This window comes from Columba livia, chromosome 15 (assembly GCF_036013475.1).
Source record: "Columba livia isolate bColLiv1 breed racing homer chromosome 15, bColLiv1.pat.W.v2, whole genome shotgun sequence".
Taxonomy (NCBI): Eukaryota; Metazoa; Chordata; class Aves; order Columbiformes; family Columbidae; genus Columba; species Columba livia.
In genome coordinates, this window is record NC_088616.1 from 11,647,381 (window position 1) to 11,667,888 (window position 20,508).

The 20,508-nt window shown below is 51.3% G+C and overlaps 1 protein-coding gene across 1 annotated transcript in view; it reads left to right on the plus strand.

The window, feature by feature from the left end:
- Positions 1-230: 230 nt before the first annotated feature.
- The window catches only part of HS3ST6 (heparan sulfate-glucosamine 3-sulfotransferase 6), a 29,405-nt gene continuing 9,127 nt past the window's right edge, over positions 231-20,508 (plus strand). The window contains exon 1 of the mRNA XM_065031255.1: positions 231-653. Within this exon, the coding sequence (XP_064887327.1) occupies positions 295-653 (359 nt within the window). The 5' untranslated portion in view covers positions 231-294. The remainder of the gene's footprint in view (positions 654-20,508) is intronic.

Sequence of the window (20,508 nt, forward strand, 5' to 3'; positions counted from 1 at the left end):
CTGCGGCTCCTCGGAGGGGCGGGCGGGCGCGGGGCTGCCCGGCCCGGGCTGCTCCCCACCCGGGGGCTGCGCAGGGGGTGTCCCGCTCCCCGGGGGATCCCGGCGGTGCCCCACGCGTGTGCCACCTCCCACACCCTCCTCAGGGCGTGGCCGCCTCCACGCGCGTGTCGCGCGCCGTCCCCCGCCCCGCGGGTGGGCGTGGAGGGGAGGGGCCGGGTGGGCGCGGAGGGGAGCGCTCGGGGGGGGGGTGGCGGGGCGGGATGCGCTGCCCGGCGGGGCCGGTCGCGGCCCCCGATGGGATGTAGCGGGCGGCTGCTGGGACCCGTCGGGGGCCGCCGCGCCTCGCTGCTCCTCACCATGATCCTCTTCTTCACCTACTTCTTCTACTGCCTGCCCGGGCCCTGCGAGCCTCTGCCGCCCGCCCTGCTGCTGCCGCCGCCCGCCGCCCTCCCCGACGGGCCGGGGGACGCGGGGCCGGGGGTGGCGGGGGGAGGCGGCAGCCGGCGGTTCCCCCAGGCCATTATCGTGGGGGTGAAGAAGGGAGGGACGCGGGCGCTGCTGGAGTTTCTGCGGGCGCACCCGGGCGTGCGAGCCGTGGGTGCCGAACCCCACTTCTTCGACAGGTGCTACGAGAAGGGGCTGCGCTGGTACAGGTAACGGCGGGGCGCTGGGGAGAGCGGGTTTGGGCTGGGAATCGCTAATGAAGCTCAGAGCCGTGTTTAATTGCTCCCCACTCCGGTGCCTTGCTGGGTTTCTCTGCAACAGGCTGGTCCGGGATCGGCGGGTCCCTGGAGATAAAGGGGGTTCGAGGGGCTGAGAGCGGGGGGAGGATGCGGGTCCCAACGGGGGATGCGAAGGGACACGAGCTGCGGTTCACGGCGGGGGTGGGGGACAGCTCCGACCCTCCGCCTTGCCTGGGGAGGGGGCTGGTTTTTCGGGGCCGTTGCTGAAGTCGGGAGTGATGGGAGCGTGAGAGCATGTCCCCGTGTCCCCCGTCCCGCGCAGCCCAGCCGGCCGGGGACAGGTGACAGGCAGGATGACAGTCGACAGCAGGAATTGGCTTTTTTAATTATCCAGGCTTTGCGATTTTAACCTTTAACACTTTATTCTTAGTTATCCCACTGTTTCCACACCGGGTTCATTTAGGAATTATTTTATTCGAGTGGCTTATAAAAATAAAGGGAGCGAGGACCTGGAGAACCAGGTTTGATTCTGGCTGAGAACTGGAACAGTGAACCGGCGAAGGCAGGAAAAGGGTAAACCAGTGTCGCTGGAATTCCTCGGTAGGTTTGTGTCAAAGGGCAGAGCCGTATCGATTCAAGGGAGTTGTTTAGTTTTGAGGGTTTCAATGGAATTGAACTCTTCAGGCGATAAAGCATTCGGAAGAGCAGCTACTGTGCATGTGGTGTCTATTAAACTCCCGTCTCCTGGCCAACTCCTGAGTGGCCGGGCCAAGCGGAGTCAGAGAACCGAGTCCCTTGAAGGCAGCAAAAGAATCTGGTCCGTTATTTTGAAGAGAGTCCAAATGTGTAGATTTATAAAAGCGCTGCGGTGTTCTCGGGGAAACATCTGAAAATAATAAAAGGAGTAGCTCTCCCTGTCCTTCCTGCCTCTCCATCCCGTTCTCCCCAAGCCCCGCGGGAATACTTTATTTCTTACATGCTCTTAATATTTCTTGATGTTTTGGGGAAGGCTGCAACTCTGCAATTCTTGCCAAAATAATAACCTGTGAAAATCAGCGTGTTTAATGGCAAGTGTAATTTTAGCGGTAATTTTACCCACAGAGTTTCAGCTCTGTAAGGCCACATCTGGACTGTAAAGTTATTGACTTAACACACCTTCAAACACAGTAAGTAGCGCACTTATTTTTATGACTGTATTAATAATAATGCCGTGATTTATTAGCTCATTTCTCAGTTGCATTTGTATCTACGCTGCTCTAGAAACAATAACGATGATAACTAATCTTTTTGGGTGAGGATTACAAGACAGGTCTCACTTGGCAGAATGGGAGTTTGATGACTGCGAGCACATAATTAAAGTGAGGAAGATCGAACGCTTTCATATCTCTCGCCATGGTCTGGCGAGACGTTTGCAGGGTGGACCACAGCAAGAGAAGAATAAATAAATCTTAGGTTTGGATTGCTGTGTAGTGAGTTTTCAGTGCTGTAAGTGCTCGCAGGGAGCCTGGCCTGGTACCAGTGAAATGTTTTAAGACTATTCTGCATATGGTTGTGGTACATTTGGAGAGCTAGAGCAGGGAAGCATCGCAGGGCAGCCTATGCAGTGCTGGGGAGAAGTTGCATCCTTTCTAGTGAGAAAAAAATTGGTAGACGTTTTGCTTTAACTCTGCATAGAGTTAAGAGTGTTTTTAACCACGGGCACAACTATTTTCCTTAGTTTCCTCTTCTCTTTGCCACTGTTTTGTCTTCTTACGAGACTTTGCTCTGCTGAGGGTTTTTTCCCTGGGAAAGCCAGACAAAGCTAAATGCTTAAAGCTGGGGTGTGTTTGGAGCAGAGGAAAATAGAAGTTGGACAGAAGTTCAGGTTTTTCCAATGAATATCTCAAAGTGGTGTAAACATTTTTAAAATATTTGAACTTGCTAGGAAACCAAAATTACACCAGCTGCTTCTCATGCCAAGATATTTGGCCCGAAGGCACCTGTAGGTCGTTGCTTGTCTTAAGTAAATCTGGGGAGAAGAAAAAAGAAATCCCTTGGAAATATTGCCACAGAATTATGTTGTTCTTTCTTGGTTGTCCAGTTCCATAGTGATTTCACAGCTGTGGCAGAAGTAACTGGTTGTGGGTGCTGAGCAGTTTATATTACAGTGTTATGTTACTGGCAGAAACCATTTGTTCTTACCAGAGTGTTTTATTTTATTTAAATTTGAAATAACCAGAAGTCCCTTTTTTTGAGTAGTTCTTTTTTCTAGTGAGAAGAAAATGTTCAGCGTAAGCAGCAAGCATCTCATATCAAATTCCTTGAGTTGCTATAGGTTTAGCTAATTATAAGAAGATTAAACACCTTTTCTAGACTGCAACATAAATTACCTAATGGATAATCCGAGCATGACGTGACGTTTTATCCTAAAGCAAAACACTGTTTTAATTTTTTTTGGCACTCAGGACTGCTTAAAGTAAAGCTAAATAAGAAACAGTGATGGTGGCATGTCTGCTCACATGGGGGTTTGGGGATCGCAAGTGTCCTGGTTGGGAACCTGGGAACCTGTCTGTGTGTCTGTCTGTCTGCTTTACAGAAGCGTAGGCAAAGGCAAACATAGGAACTTAATTAAATAGATGTTTGCCAATGATATTTAGAACTTCATTGCAGAGGTGCTCAGCATGCTGGCAGCGTCACCCCCTTGGTGTCTGTAGAGCAGCGCCCGTGTCCAGCGCAGGGACTTCCCGGTGCTGGGGGAGCAGAGTCGGGGTCACAGGTGGCGTTTGGGGTGCTCGGGGTGTTTGTGTTCCGTATGGTGCCCATGCAAGCGGGGCTGTGGGCTCTGTGCTCCGGCAGCGCTGCTCTGCTCCACTGGCGACACTTTGGGGGCGTAGCTGAGATCTTTGCACAGGATTGTGCCCTTTTTGGTTGCCGGAGCCCGGCTGGTTTCCCACGCAGCCGCCTGATGTTGCTTGGAGGTTCAGAGTTGCACCATGATTCGGTGCAGCCTTGGCAGTTCTGGTGCTGGGGGTGAAAAAGGCAGGAGAAACGGTGGATAATGACAGCTTTTGGGCACGAAGGTGGTGCAGGGAAAGGTTTTTGCAGATGCTGGCTAGCATAAAAGGGAGTTTGAGGGATTTCAGCCTGATGTAGCTCATGCAAAGAACAGTTTCCTTCTCTCCGTCCACCAAAACTTTGTTGGTGCAGTTTTGCTCTGTTTGTTTCCTCGTATGATCCATCATCCGAGTCCCTCTTGTCTTTCCTCTCTTCTGGCTTTTTTTCAGTAGCCCAAGCGAGTCCTGCAGGAGGGGCCGGGCCAGGGCTCCCAGGGACCCTCTACGTCCCTGGATTTCATAGGAATTGTAAAGAATTCCTTATTTCCTTGCAGTTTGGGACAGAAGCAGCAAAAAGTACTATGGGATGGCTAGTGATAGTTAGCAAACGCCTCCTGGCATCACTTCTGAGCATCCTCTGGTGCTTCAAAGCCATCCCAGAGCTCTGAATCTCTTGCGGGCTGATTTTAGCTTTTAATTGTAATTTCCCCTTGTGATCAGCTGCAGCATGCGCAGGTTTGCACGCAGGGGGAGGAACTGTTTGTGTGGTTCGCTGTGTATCGCGCTGCACTCCTGTGCGTGTGTTAAACCGTGCTGGGGGTGTCCCAGCTCGGGAGTGCCCGGGGAAGGTGGATGATTTGCAGAGAGCTGCTACATACAATGTGGGGTTGTTATTTTTTTATTTCCCCTCCTTCAAACCCACTCATGGGAGCTAATAATGCTCTTGAAAGGCATCCAGGATTTCTTGAGCCAGACTTTGTTATCTCCCAACCTTGCAACCCTGAAGCCTTTGAGTGGCAGGGAAAGGACGCGGCTCCGGCGCTGCTCTTTTGACTTTTGCTGTGAGTGTTATTGGCAGCTGAAAAGTAGAGCTAAGTAGATGCCTTGAGGGTTTTTTTTGTGTGTGTTGTGATTGTACAGACAGATCAAGACACTCTATAGCACAAGCTGTTGAATAAAAATCCGACATTTCAGCTACTCTGGAGTCACCAGGCTGAGTTTTGGCGCAGGATCCCCTTCCAGGGGCAGCTTTTCACAAGCACAGTTAAGAAACACATAGGTGGGAAGAGACAAAAGGATCTGGCGAGGAGTCAGATGGCGATGCACTGAGAGCTGCTCCGGGACATTATCTTTATTCATTGACACCGGCTGATCTGTTCTCCTGCTGGACTTGTGTTTCAGCTCCGCGCCTGAGAGCGGCCCTTGTTTTTTCTTGGTGCTTTTGCAGAAACTCAGTCCTGCAGCGCGCTTCTTGGCTTTAGTACTTTGTAATATCTTCTCTCTTTTTTTTCTCCTAACATTCATTACAAAATTAGAGCCTCTCAGTATCAGCTTCTCCTGTCCTCACGCTCATATTTGGAAAATAAATCCTAAAATGCAAAGAAAAAACACAGGAAACCTGAGAAAAAGCTTTAATTTTGTAGCTATGAAGAAGATATTTTAAAGCTTTTATTTAATGCACAGCACTTCGGATTTGCTTTTATGCAATGCTTTAGTCCCGGCTTTACACTTAGAAGAGGGTTAAGCGCTGTGCACATCCTTGCCAGCTGGACAGGTCACCCTGTGACGGTGTGTCCCCGTTTTACTGCTCCCCGACACACAGCGCTGCCTGGAGCAAGGAAACGAGCTGGAATATGTGCGAAGTTTGGTCTTCTGCAAACTGCTTTCACGTGGGATTAAAAATAGCTTTTACTACCACCAGGAGGAATTAACATTTGAAACCGTTTAAAGGGATCCGGGGCAGATTCCACCCAGGCCAGGCGAGGGGATGTGTCTGCTGGTTTGGGGGGGGTCTGTCCCTCTGGCGTATGGTCGGGGATGGGGCAGGGAGTAGGATTTACACCCCTCTGCCCCCCACTTTCACCCTGCTGTTATTCCCTTGCAGCAGCTCCTGAGTTTTGTTCCCAGCCCAGAGCCCATGAGGTGGTTCTTGCTGATCCAAGCAGGTTTGAGAGCCTAAATTTCAGCCTGGCTCAGCCACACAGCAAAATCAAGTCGGGTTATTCCATGTGTTGTTACATAGATAGTGTCAGTCTAAAGTGATTAAAGCTGCTTGGTAGTGTTGGCTGCGATTTTAGGGGGATGAAAGCTGCGACTTGCGGAGTGGAATGAGTCGCGGTCTTCCCGCCTGAGGAATGCTTTCTCTGTCTCTTTTAAATAAATGGTGGGTTTATATACGGGCTGTGCAGTGGGGTGTGCAGAAGTAACCTGAGTTTCTAAAGGATTTCTAGTCTGCTGGTGTTGCTATCCCAGACTGCTTAAATAAACAGATAAAGCTGGGCACCTCGAAATCACAGGGCTGGTTTTAAAAATTAATATTATGTGAATCAATATTTTTGGTAAAGACTTCTTCATTCATGCCCTTTTTCTTGTGATCCCCTGGTTACTCTTTGGTAACCTCAGGGGCTAGAAATCTGAACATGGACAGGTTTTTTTATCACTTGTGTAACTCCACAGAACTTCCGAAAAGACGTCAAACATCATGAAAAGTTCACAAACAGCAGCAAAAGCTGTAGGGTTTCTGTTAGTTGAATTATTGAGGGGCTGGAGAAATAGTCATCACAGAGTAAGAGGGAGTTTCTGAGTTTTTTCTTTAAAGTATTACTTTTTTTTTCCCCTAGATCATTTTTAGATCCAGACAGTGACAGAAAGTGGAAAAGGCCAGTGGATTTAGAGGGTGCTTTTATGCAAGGAGAGGCTATTACTTAAGAGACTTCAAAGCTTATTTATAAAACAGTAATTACCATCCCTTGAGACGGAAGCGGGCAGCTCGCATCCAGCCGGGGAGGGGGTTACAGTACTTAATTGGCAAATATGCTTAAAAGCTTCTTCCTGACCTTTTAAAAAACTTTTTTGCTGAGACAGGCTTGGGCAGAGATTGAAAACCTGACTAATGAAAGGCCAGGTTTAATACCAGGACTTATCTCTAAATGGCTTTTCAAAGGGCTGTGGAAATCCTCCTGCTTAGGGAGCTGGCTGGTTTTGGGGGATGCTCCCGTGTCCCTCGGGGCTCCGGGAGCTGGGGGGGACCTGAGCCTGGTGGCTCCTGCCCCACAGCCCAGGTTGTGGGATGGTCAAGGGGCTGGGGTGGCCTGGCAGCCCTCCCCTCCTTGCCCTGCCCCAGAGAGCTAAAAAATCAGCACCTATCTACCTGCGGGGGACGGCGGAGGAGCCGACGGAACTCTTGGATCTCCCTCTGCGCCTCCCACCACATGTTCCTGGTGCGTTTGTTTAGAAATTTAGTAAAGTGAGGAGCAGAGGGATGTTCTGGGTGGCTTTCTGCGGGATTTTATTTGAAAGCCCAGCCTGCGGTTGAGACCAGGAGAGATGGGAGGTGCAGGCTGGTCTGGGCCAGCCCAGGCACCGCTGGGGTGATGGTTTAAGATGAGTCCTTCCTTGCAAGAAGATGCATGGCTGGGGGATGCCGCGCATTGCCCTGGCGAGTCTGGGTTTGCTGGATCCCACCCAGATCTCTCTAGCAGACTGTCTTACCCTGGGCTTGTCCAAATTATTCCCCATGGGTGGAGTGGACCAGCTCTGCTCTGTAGGAAATGACAGACTCATGGTGGTTGCACATGAGAATTATATTGCAGCTTTCTGCAGGGTCTGAGATCCTGACATGTCTGTGCTCAGTACACGATGTACTGTTCAGGTTTTATACTGTCACTTTTTGTGGTAATAATGGTCCTGGGTGGAAAATCCACAGCATCCCATTTGATTTCACCGCCTCCTCCCTCTGCACAGAGACAGCTCGCAGATCACAGAAGCCTAAATGTCTTCAAAATTATTCATGCGTCTCTTAAGTGAGTCAGTCTTGATCTGAAGAGTCGTTTGAAATGCAAATGGGGAATATTGCAGGCAGTCAGGCCACGGGGGCGGTAGCCGTGGCACAGAGGCAGCGTGCCCAGCCAGCTGGGTTGGAACCTGCAAGCGATCCCAAGGCTTGGGGTGTGAAATGTCCGGCTCGTGTGCTGTTGGTGTTTGCAGACAGGGCTGGCTCTGCCTGCGCAGATCCAGGCTTGGCTCGGCTGAGATGCTCTGGAGCTGCAGACCAAAGGAACATCCCAGTTCTGAGGCGTGCTGCTCGGTTTGGGCTGGTTGGTGACACAAACTGCTGGGACCTGGAGCATGTAGCGCGCTGGGACTGGCACTGATGCTGAAATACAGGGTGAAATGGCTGAAATTAACTTCTCATAAGCAGTTGCAGAAAACTTTCCCTGTTTCATCTATTAAAGCACCAGCACAGAAACGGTTTAGGTGGAAACAGCAGCACTTTGGGAGCGGGATGTGCTGCTGGGCTCCTCCTGGGAGTGATTTTTGTATGACTGAGGATGCTCTGCTGAGGGAACCCCCTGAGATGGGGAATAAAACTCCTCTTTCCCAGCCCAATCAGCAGCTCCATGGCGCTGGGGGTGGCACAGGCATCCCAAGCGGCCAGGACTGCTGTGCATTTTAACGCACAAAATTGATTACAAGCAGTAGAGAATTACATTAATATAGTCACTTGTCACTGAGGTCTTATTAGTAATCTCCACTCATTAGTCTGGAGAGAATAAGGATGTGACCTTGTTAAGTGTCCTTGCAGAGGGTAAGGCTGACCATGTGGCTATTGATTTATTACTGAGCCCCTCCACAGCGTGCGTGTGCATGGCCGTGAGTGTGCGCACCCACCCGCGGGTGCACAGGAGGTGTTTCTGCAGCTGGAACAGAGAATTGGCCATTGCCTCCCCTGCCCCTCTGCACCCTTTGGGCTGGTGCAGCCAGTGAATTAGCAGCTGCTTTTGGCAGGCACTGGATTGTGAAAAATTAAAAAAAAAAAAAAAAGAAAAAGAGAAGAATCAAAAAAAGAAGGAACTGCTGGTGATTGATGGGAAGGGGCAAGAAAAGTGACAGATCCCATCCCCAGAGGCTACATCATACTTCTGCCTCCTGCCTGGTGCTGCGGGGGCTGCTGGAGCCCTCCTGCATCACCCGACTTCCCAGCTGCTGTGGAGCCCCCAGCACCTCAAATCCTGCTCCTGGGGTCTGGGCAGCCTGCCCTCCTCTGCTGCCTGCACCCAGCTGAGGGCAGGATCTGCCATCCCTGCAGTCCTACACCAGAGATTTTATTTTGTTTTTTATTTTTTTTTATTCCTCAAGGCTGTTTGTGGGTGCTGACCGTGCCTCAAAGGTTTCCCCAGCCTCTCCCCACCTGATGCCTCGCACCACGTGCTGTGCCGTCGGTCCACATCCCGCCTGTGCCGCTCGGCTCCTCTGTAATTCCAAGTGACAACGTCCCCCCACGGACACCCTGCCAGGGAGGGCACATCGATAAGAGCAGAAGGGACAGAAATCCTCCAATTACTGGGAGCGTGGAGGGGGCTCGATAAGTGCCATTGATCAGGTGCTCATCAGCGCGTCCCTCATCGCTGCTGCTTGTCAATAGATGCTGTGGAGCCGGAGGGGGCCACTGGCTGCCTCTCTGGTCCCCGTGGAGGCCACCCCGGCAGAGCGGTGGCTTTTCAGGGCTGGGGGGATGCTGATGGCCAGGCAGAGCTTTTCCCAGCTGGTTGGGACCTGCCGGCTCCATCCCTGCGAGTGACAGCCCAGTGGGGCACAGGGGGATGTATTCTTCAATGAGAGCACTGGCCGCTTCCTCCGGCTGCTTTTATATTTCAGAAAGTTGTGTTCCTCAGCCACACAAGCCATGAGAAAAATTTCAGGGGGCTGCTGCCAAGTACTTTCGGCTGAGAATTTCATTTTTGTTGAGGGAAGGGATCATTTGTCTCCATGAAAAGCCCATTTTGAGGGAAGGGAGGGAGCTGAACGTCCCCCCGCCGTGTTGGAGACCCGAGCGTGACAACCTGCATCCGCTCTGCTGCCACTCGGGCGGCGCGGAGCTGCCGCTGCTGCCTCCTGCACAAAGGAGCTGTCGGGCAGGGGCTGGGCTGCTGCCGGAAAGAGGAGGGAGAAATGTGTCCCCAAGAGCCTGATCCTGTCCCACATCAGCGCACGCGTTGGGGATGAAGGTCTGACGGCGATGGCGAGAGCATCCCAGTGCCTCAGGATGGGGCCATGTGCGGGAGTGGGACCAAACCTGCTGGGTTTCCTGGGGTCCAGGCTGTGCTTGGTTGGCTCCTGCAACTAAAGTTGTGCTTTATTATTTGTTTTGAGTTTGCGTGGGGAGGGAGGCTTGCTAAAACAGGCTGGACATGAGGAGGAAATTGTTGCCCCTGAGGGTGGTGAGAGCCTGGCCCAGTTTCCCAGAGAGATGGTGGATGAACCATCCCTGAGACATCCCAGGCCAGGCTGGACGGGGCTCTGAGCAACCTGAGCTGGTGAAGACATCCCTGGTTGTGGCAGGGGGGGCACTGGGGGAGCTGGGTGTCAGAACTTATCTCTGGTGCTTCAGCTGCATCCCAGGGGAGCGGAGACAGTGCTGCTGAGCCCATACAGCCCTAACAAGTTACCGCAATTAGCCTGGGCTGAAAGCATGGTGTGCTGGCTAATTACCTGCTGTACAGAGGGGGGAAGGACGGTGGCTCCACCACAGTTCGAAGATCTCAGTGGATCAGAAGAAAGAGGTTAGGAGCAGTTCAATGTAGGATTGTGGTGTGAGGTCCTGAAGATACCTGATTTCTGCAGAAATCTCCTTTCCTTCAGAGTCTGGAGGAAAACCCTTGAAGCAGAAGGAGGTGGAAGGGTGCTGGGGCAGTGGCTGGGTGTCCCCACTGGCAGGCAGTCTGTTCCTTGGTCACCTCGTCCCTGGATGATGTTAGCTTCAGGCACCGCATGTGCTGCACGTTCGTTCCCCAAGTCACCGTGCAGGACGGAGCAGAAGAACTTTAAAGAAAAAGTAAAACTGTTGCCACTTCAAAACTACTCTCAGAATTGATGCCAGGACTCCAACAGACTGATGCTCCTTTATTCTCCTTTTAATTAATTCTTTTGCCTCCAGTGAATTTCCATCTTTTATTTCTGCTGCAATCAAAGGGCTGCGAGCAGCAAGGCTTGCATTAGGAACAGACCGTTCCAACCTTTTATTAATCTTCCCATATCAGTTACTTGTCTTTTCCTTGCACTGCCACGGTGCATCTGAAGCACATATGCCAAGAGATGACTTGTGTGAGGAGAGATGGGGCACACAGAACCCCAGAGTTTTCTCTCAGCAGGTCTCCTTTGCTGGCAGCAAAGAGTAAGAGTCCGGATAAGCTTGCTCAGATACACAAATGGGCAATTATGTGGTCACCTGAGAAGTGCCTGATGATTTATGGTGTTATTAAAAGGTGATGGTAAGAGTAGAAGAGATTTGTAACATCTGCATCGAAAACCCCGTCTCTGACCCTCACACCCCAGATACCAACATATTAAATATCCAAACAGGCATTCGAGCCTGCGGATCACTTTGACAGAGATTCCTGCACATCTGGTAACACTTGGCCTGATACTTAAGACGCTGGACAGTGTGTAATTAAACATAATTCAGTCCTTGCCCTGTTGCGGACTCGAAGAGGCTGTTCCTGCCTGAAGGGTGGTTTTTGGAGGAGCCTTGTGGAAGAGGAACATGCAACTAAAGTTGGTGTGAAAATGAAGCTGTGCTTTGCTGAGGGCTGCTGGGGGAAGAGAGGCATATTGTAGGAAAGCTGTCATCTTCAGGTGCCAAAGAGACAGAGTTTTCATGCTTGGTGGGAGCTAAGCCTGATCCCAACCAACAACTTGATCTTCTTCTTAGTGATGATGGCAGCTCTGAAACGGCCTCCATGGCTCGCAGGTCTCTTCCCATGACCAACAGCAGTGTGGCAGCATTGGCTGTCCTTGGCAGACTGCTGGATCTCCTCGTTCTCTTGCCCTCTGAAGACCGTAAAGGTCCAGGGTGATGCTGTTGGCTTGAGCCCTCAGACTCTGTGTTGCTGGAGCAGTGCAGTGTTATTCTTTCTCCCTTTCTATCCATTTTTTGCAGTTCTGGCTTCTGATCCCCCTGGATGGGCATTCTCCCTGTTAGAGGGAAGAAGTCATAGCTGGAAATGAAAGGTGCAAGGAGTGGGCTGGTCAGAGAAGATGGTTCGTGGTGCTGCACCTTGGCAGGGATGGCCTGGGTGTGTGGTGGGGTTGCAGTGCAGCGTGGGGTGGGTTTCCTTGCTTAGGCAGACATGTGCTGTGATGTCCCAGGAGAGACACACGTGTTTCACGGATTCTGGTCCTCCTCACCTTCCCAGCTGGAGAAGATCTCTCCTTCCAGCCCCGGGCTGGCATGAATCGATAGGATGCCCCTGGCTTTGGGGAGCAATACTGCTTTGCAGCAGCAGGATTCCCAACATGAAATTGCATCTCCATCTGCCAGCGCTGCCTTGTTTTGTGCAAACACAGATTTTAGGTACAAACAGGAGAAAATCTGTTGGTGGGAGCAGCTTTGACAGATGTGTTCACTTGCTAGAAGTCTGCGCTGTGCCGAACTCGCAGCCTCTGCGTTGTGCTGAGCTGGAAACGAGCAGAGAACCGAGGATGCACGTGTTTTCAGAGACAGGGAGAGCTGGCAGTGGCGGGGATAAAAGCAACATATGTCTGATTGAATAAATGGAGAAATGCAGGCCAGATGGCTGGAAATACTAAGAACTGTTTAATAATATCTAAACTCTTTGCTCTCTGGAGCAAGATTACGGGCACTTGCAATCTTTTCCTCTCTGCTCAATTTGCCTCCCGTGCTGGCCGTGTTACTCTTGGCTTCAAGTAGAGCTTTTAGTATTATTGGTGACCTTCAGGAATTTGTGAAGTTATTACCTGGGGTATAAATGTTGATCATCTTTCAGGGAGCAGACAATGATTTGTAAGCATGACCCCTCTGTCCCAGGGAGGTGCAGTGGTTCTGGGGATGGGTCCTCAGGATGGTTTTCTGGTGAACGCCCGTTGTCATCCCTGGTAGCCAGGAAGGACTCGGAGACCCTGGGGGGCCCTGATCTTCTCCACGCTACCTGTCCATGGCCAAGTATCTCATCTTTGTTAGGGGATGCTGGGACGTGATGAATGCAGTGGAACAAACTCATGCAGGAGGTGGCCGGGGTGGTTTTGCATCAGGCTCAGGCCATGGCCGGGGTGATGGCTTAAGGACAGGTCTGGCGTCTGCTGGTCCATCCCTGCGTTCAGCCTCTTGCGAGGTTAGAGTTGATTTTCTCCCTGAGTTTCCGAGGAGACCTGGAAGTGCCAAAATCAGATGGAAAATGCTGACCAAGCAATATTGCTGGCCAGGAAAGGGCTGGTGGCAACGTTGAGGAGCTGGCTCTGCCATGACCACCAGGCGTCCCAGCCGTGGGAGAGCGGGACCGTGCGGCCGGGTTGGGAATGACCCCAGATTCCACCTTTCTGAGGGTTCCTGGTAACGAAAGGAGCTGGTTTGTGTCGGTGAAAAGCTGCTCTTTCAGGAAGACACAAACACAAGTCCTTTGCAGGTCAGCGGGGAAGTCAGGCTTTGGTTTCTTGGAGGCAAAATTTAATTGTTCCTCAAAGCAGGGGTTAGCATTTTTTTTTAAATACAAAGCAACGATCTTCCAGGTGAAATCTGGATTTGGTTGGTGTTGCTGTTTCAAAACTTGGGAGGTTTTGAGCAGAAAACGGATGTTTGTGTTTTAGGGGGAAGGCTGATCTTTTTGCTACTTCAGAACCTCATAATCAGCTGTCGAGTTTCCCTGTGGATGGTTGTAAAAATATATATTGTTATATTTTCTCTAAAGGATTTGTTGTTTTGCACCAGACAAATTGCATTCAGGGCTGTCGTGTGGTCTTGGCAGGGACAGATCCTGCTGAGCCCCGTCCAGGTACCAAATGGCTCCTCGGTTTTTGTGAGCTGCTGGAAGAGCTGTTGTGCTCCTCCCCAAGGTGGGGACAATTCAGAAACTAAACAATTGTATTATTTAGGTGATTTGTTTTTTTGTTTGTTTTGTTCTCTTTATTTTGGTTTTGTTTGTTTGTTTTTAAAAGAAGTGTCCTTGGAGGGAAAAGGGACGGTAGGAGCAGAAATTGCAGTTACAGCAAATTGGAAATCCTAGATAATCCAAAAATAACGCAGGTTGCAGGTTTTGAAGTTTTTCTTTCCTTGCACAGTGGAAGGGGAAAAAAAAGCTCTGTGTATGTACCCTCTTTCAAGGAAAACGAATTGCAAATAAGAAAAACAAATTTGAGTTAATTCCTCTTTTCCAAGCACAGCTCCATTCAGTGTTTTAAAAGTCAAGGGATTTAGGGATCTGGAGATAGCGTCAATGTTTTTCAGTAACAAGTACAAACTGTAGCGGGTTTTAAGACTTCAGAAGCTGTTTCTGATTAGTATCTTTTCTTTTGACAACTTTTTTTTTTTTCTTTTCAGAAATAAAAGGGGGGGAAAGGGCTTTTTGTAACACAGTCGTGCTAGAAATGGGGAAAAATCTGTTTGAAATATGCAGGGACCTGAAAGAAAATCTTGAGTGAATAATAAGTTTAACTGACCTTAAAATATCCCATTGCCATGAGGGATTTGAGAGTAATACTTCAAATGGGTTTTTGATGAGGCTCTCTAGGCTGTGGGGAATTGAATATTTTACCCAACACGTTTTCTGATCTAAATTTTCACAATAGCTACGAAAAACTATTCTGAAATGCCTAAAGAAGTTTTTGTTTTGTTTTTGTGTTTTGTTTTGTTTTTTTTTACATTAAAGCTACTGACATGTGGGACGGGGCAGGGGGAAAATCAATTTGCTGGAAGGTGACTTTTCAGAACTATCATTTTAATTTTTTCCCCCAACACTGAATTTTATCCTAAAGCAAATTCATCTGCTGTGGGCTCTGGTGGGACCCTGCTTTGGTGTCACCCTCTTTGGATCCCCGTCCTCCCTTCCAGCAGCACAGAGCCCATGCTGGTGGTGGGCACGGGGACAGACACCCCCGGAGAAGCACTCCGAGCAGGCACAGCATCCTTGGCTGGGGTGCAGAGGGACCCCCGAATCTCATCACAGACCATCCCTGTGGTTGCGTTTCGTGGGAACACCCAGCACTTTCTGGGCTGCCTTGCTGTCTGTCTGTCTGTCCATCCAAGGGACTGAGTGAATCACAAGTGGTCAGAGGGACATTGAGTGCCTGCAGGGGCAGTGGGGCTCTGTGAGGGGCTCCATTCATCCCTTCCGCTCCAGAAAATCATCGAATCATTTGGGTTGGAAAAGACACTCGAGATCAAGTCCAACTGTTCCCCCACCCCAGCACTCCCCCGCGTCCCTGAGAACCTCATCTCCGCGTCTGTTTAACCCCTCCAGGGATGGTGACTCCATCACTGCCCTGGGCAGCCTGTTCCAATGCCCGACAGCCCTTTCCAGGAAGAAATTGTTCCCCAGATCCAACTTCAGCCTCCCCTGGTGCAACCTGAGGCTGTTTCCTCCTGTCCTAATTTGCCATGTGCTCCCCGTTTTCCTCCTTACCCAGCTGGCTGGAAAACCAACACTGAAGGAGGGGTGGTCCCGGTTCCTCTGCCTCTAGACATGTCCCATTGTCGTGCTGGCTGCTGGCTTGTCATGACTGTGGTGTCCTGGTGGTCCCCGGCTGCTCCTCACCCCGGTCTGGGTTATCAGCAGCAGCTTCCAGGGATGCGGGATCGATCTGTCTGTATAGTTGCACGTTCCCATCCGTCATCCACCCACCCATCCATCATCACCCGATATCGAAGTGTCTGATTAAGGATGCTGATGTAGTGATGCTGTAGGAGATGAGGAATAGAATCAAGCTCCTGGCTGGTGGCGTTACTGCTTTTCTTCTCACCCAGGTGCCCCAAACCGTTCCCAGTGTTGTGTAAGCAGGTAATTGAGCATCCATGTGGTCCTGTGCTGGGCTCTGGGGTAGTGAGGAGCCCATGGGAACCTGTTTCTTGCTTTTTCATGTGTCTGGAGTGCCGGGAGATTGTGGTCATCTCACATATCACAGCCAGGTCTGGCTCCCTTTGGACCGAGAGACTTGTGCTGCAGCACTTGGCCTGCAGGTCATTAACACAGATGGCCAAGGTGACCACCAGCCTGTCTGCTTCTGGTGCTGCAAGGGAAAATGAGATGGGTTAAGAAAACGAGCTGGAGTTCTAAAATAAGCTGGATTTAAAAAACGAGTTGGGTTCTCACCTTTGCTGGGAGTTACTGTCGGCTTCTGGACACAGCTCAGGGAGATGGTATCTGTCCCAGGCAGGCTTGGTCTCTGCCACCACAGTCATTTGCCGTCCCTTGCTCCCTCCCTGCGCTGCCAGGCTCCAAGCAGGGAGCCTCTGCTGCTTCTGGAAACATTTTATTGCCGATAAATTTAGGGGCAAAACCTCCAGGCTGTGAGCAAACAGCTGAGGGCAGGCGTGGTGGGCAGAGACACCTGCCAGATGCCTCTGCTTAATGACAGGATTATTGAGCATCTTTCCAGCTTCTGCAGATGAGTTTTGGTTGCAAGGAGTGTATTTATCCTTCCTTTGCAATGCTGGCCACCCAAATACCCTGGTACTGAGCAGGACCTGGGGAGCCTGAAGCCCAGCAAGGTGATGTCCTGGTGGGACTGGTGTGGATGTAGCTGCTGCAGTTTGGGTTATGCTGTAGTTGCTTTGTCCCAAGTCGAGGGCAGTGGTCAGGATCCATAGCCGCCGCTTTTCATGGAAATGGGCAAAATTCCTATTCTTGATCCTTGTTCTCCGTCAAATTTGGCTGGAACGGGCTGGTGGGATCAGCCGTGGCTGGGGGAAGGCTGACAGACAGCTGGGCAGACGGGCAGACAGACCGTGGGATTGCTTAAGCTACATTTCCTTGGGAAGCCAGGCTAAAAATAATCAGAATCCAGTCCTTTCCAACAAAAAGCTCTGCTTGCCACAAACCGATGATTTTCCAGTGAAGAAATGTTTTGTTAGAAAATTCCCAGTTACTTCTGTTGGAGGGAGGAAAGGAGCATGGACACGGGGCTGGAGAAACCCCCGGATCCTCTGATATCTCCACAGCCTTTTTCTCTTCAGCTGGAGAAACAGTTCATTTATTTTGTTTTTTTTGGTGGTTTTTTTTTTTAGTAAAGTGCATAATCCACCCACATCCCCCTTCCTGGTGGGGAATTTCCTTCGCCTGGGGACCAAGCAAATGGTAGTATGAGGGTAAGGGGGTACCCAGCAGCATCCCCAGCATCCCGAAGCCTCGTTGTCTGGGCTTGCCTGGATTTCTGAGGCTTCTCCCTTATCTGCGGAGGAAACAGTTATTAGCTCCCATGTGATGGGCTGCAGACTGGGGAGAGAAGTCCTGCACGCAGGTTGTCAGGGAGAAGAACCATTTGATAGCTGCTCCGGGCTGCAAAGTGGGTCTTGGGGATCCTCTCCTGGTTCCCTTTGCCTGGCTCCTGCTGGAGTTACAGCACATGCTGCAGGACGGGATGGCACCGAGCATCACATCACTGCCACGCTCCAGGGCAAAGCTCGGCTCTGCTCTCTGCCAGGAAACGGGGCTTTTTCTGATAACAAAAAAAAGAGACCTAAATTTGTTTCCCATCTTCCTGCAGGCTGGATTACAAATTTGACCCAGATGGGGAATCTTTTTTGTTTCTGTGGAAAACTGGATGCATTTTCCATCCCAACAAAAGCAGCGTGACAGCATTCAACCCACGATAAACACCAAACAAATTGTATTTTTGGGTTTTTGTTGTTGACAGAGGCAGGGAAGGCAGATGAGCTCCTCCGGCTTGGAGCTGTTGTGAACTGTAGCACCCGATGCTTGAGCTTTGCTGGGAGCTGCTCCGGTGGGATGGTGACTATTACAAGGGGGTTTTAAGTCCAAGTTTCCCTTGGCGACCCCAAAAACCAGGGAGGGAGGGTGCAAAGTGCAGTAGAAGCTGGGAGGATGCCGGGGTTTGGGCTGGTGGATGCTGTCACAACATCCACCCTGTGGAAGGGAGCACAGGAGGATGGTTTGCTCTTGCCTGGGGGCTGTTGGGCACAATCTGGGCTTTGCAGGGTGAAACCTCTCATTTCAAATGTGCTTTTGGCTCCTCAATGGGGAGGAGAGCTGGGCAGCCCTGGCTCCATCCCTGTCTCCTTGCAGGCAGCTGTCTCAAAGGTTTAGGGGTAACTGTCACCTTGGGATGGGCTAACCTGGGGTGTGGAGGCAGTGTGACCAGCAGGTCCAGGGAAGTGGTTCCTCCCACTCTGCTCTGCCCTGGTGAGGCCCCATCTTGAGTACGAGGTCCAGTTCTGGGCTTCCCAGTTTAAGGAGGTAAAGGAATTACTGGAGAGAGTCCAGCAGAGGGACACAAAGATGCTGAGGAGTCTGGAGCATCTTTCTGATGAAGAGAGACTGAGAGAGCTGGGGCTGTTCAGCTGGAGAAGAGAAGCTGAGAGGGATCTGATCAATGTGATCAATATCTCCAGGGTGGGTGTCAGAGGATGGACCAGACTCTGTTCAGTGGTGCCCAGTGAGGGGCAACAGGCACAGACTGAAACACAGGAGGGTCCATCTGAACGTGAGGAGAAACTTCTTTGCTGTGGGGTGCCAGAGCCTGGCCCAGGCTGCCCAGAGCTGGTGTGGAGTCTCCTTCTCTGAGACATTCAAACCCGCCTGGACCGACCTGTGTGATCTGCTCTGTGACCCTGCGTTAGCAGGGCTTGGGCTGGGGGATCCCCAGAGGTCACCTCAACCCCAACCAGGCTGTGATTCTGTGTGATTCTGTAACCTGCTGCTCTGCAGATCTGCTGCCTGCTCCAGGCCAGCAGGCAGCGTGCAGCCGTGCCCCTGCCAGGCTGGGCAGGCAGCAGCCCAGTGATCCCTGCTTGAGCTGTCAGAGGCATCACAGCGGGACTGGGGGAGATGGGGACAGCCGGGTCCTGCCTGCAGCTGGAGACCACGGGGGGCTGTGATGGTCACATCGCTGCCTCAGCACATTTCTACTCCCTGCCTGTCCCCAAGCACCAGATAAGAGCTGATGCTGCAGATGATGCTGCTCATTTGCCAACTGTTGAACCTGGCCCAGGCACCTGCTGAGATTTGTCTAAACTCAGGTAATTGCACCAATCTGGTGCTTTTCCTCCCTCGGGCCATAGTGAGCATCGCTCTGGGCTGTTTGTTGAAGCTGCTGCTTGCTCAGAGCTGGGCTGGTCCAGCGCCATGCAGTGAGAGCAGGACTGGTGCTGCTGGCACCTGTCACCCTCCTGTTCCCTCTCCTGTCCCAGGGCAGCCCCTGTTCCCACCCCAGTGCTGGTGATGGGTGTTGGGGATCGATACTATTGGGGGACGCTCCCAGCCAGCCGAGATGTCACAGGTGGGATGGAGGAATCTGGGGCAGAGCAAGGCACCGGCTCTGTTCTCTCCTTCAGAGCAGAAAATCCCATTTGCAGGGGGACTGAGGTGAGCAGTCACCAGTGATTTCAGTGAGCATTGGGTTCCCAAATACCTTTGTGGATCTGGCCAAGAGTAGGCTTAAACCTGTCACTGGGATCTGTGCTGCTGGATCCCCATGGCTTTGTTGCAGATCTCAGACCTGGCTCCAGCTCATGAGTGAGGACTGATTTATGTTTTCTGAGGTAGAAATGAAACAGTTTTGGATGCGTTTCAGAATGACTCGTGGTTAGTTTGAAGCTGAAGTTTTGGGCAGGACTCGGTGCTTGTTCAGCAGGGGAGACTCAGGCTGGAAAAGCATTTTTGCAGAAGCCTCAGTGAGGTATGGCTGGTGGACTCACCATGTGCTCAGTTGGCGTCACGCCAATGGCAAAGGTCGGGCTCTCACCTCGCTCAGAGCATTTTTGATTTGTAAGTCATCAGATCTAACCAGTGCAATTTTTAATCTGGATGCAAAGGTGCTATGGGCAGAACTCCATTTAAATGGCTTTAGTTAAAGCAGTTGAATTTGCCTGGTTTAAAACACGGACTGTGTGCCTGGCTTTACTGCTTGATTTGTCTACTGGAATAGGAGGTGGGCTCCTCAGGAGCTGAGCATCCTGGGGACACCCCAGGGAGGGATTTTTTTTCTTGATCCCTTCTGCCAGTAGTGTTTTCCACTGGCTGCCCAGTTTGGAGCTTGGGCTGGGGTCTCCTTTCCCCTGATTCCCCTCGTTTACAGGTTCCAAGCTAACTGGTGGGTTTACCTGTTGGACCATGGGGATTTATGGGCAATTAATTACTCTAAAATGCACTAATTGCTTTCTAAAGAGCACTTGACCCTTGGTGATACCATCAGAACCCTGGCATGTGGCTTCTGCTCTGGGAACCAGAAGGTGCAAAGTTCCCCTTTTTGTCCATTTAAAAGCAGATAAAAGGTAAAAAAAAAAAAAGACTTGATAATGTTGGAATGAGTTATAGTAGAAGTCGTGAGCTTGGGAGGATCTTTTGTCTTCTCTGAAGGTTGCAGGGGGGGTCCCTTCCTCACCACCCAGCCTGGTGGTTTGGCCATGCAGGAGGTGGGGATGGGGGAAGGAGAAGGGTCCGGCAAAGGGCTCTGTGGTCCCTGGAGCATGATCCGGAGGGGACAGCCAGCCCTGCCGGCGGTGGCCTTGGCGCAACCATCTGGAGAGCCCGGCAGCCCCTTCCCCACGGCCCGCAAGGGTCCAGTCAGGGCTGGGCCTGCCCCATGCTGAGATCAAATAAACACAAATCCACGGAAATTATTCATGGCTCTGGGGACTTGTCTCGATGCCCCATCAGCATCTGCTGATCAAATCCCAGCAGCTGTCAGTTTGCCGGGACGTGGCACCCCGTGGCTGCAGAGGGATGGATGCACTCAAAATATTGGAGGATTTGTCTATTAGAGATGCTTTTTAGCTACTACAGTTGCTTTCCTTTTGCCCACTCAGGCATCAGGAAGTGGAGGAA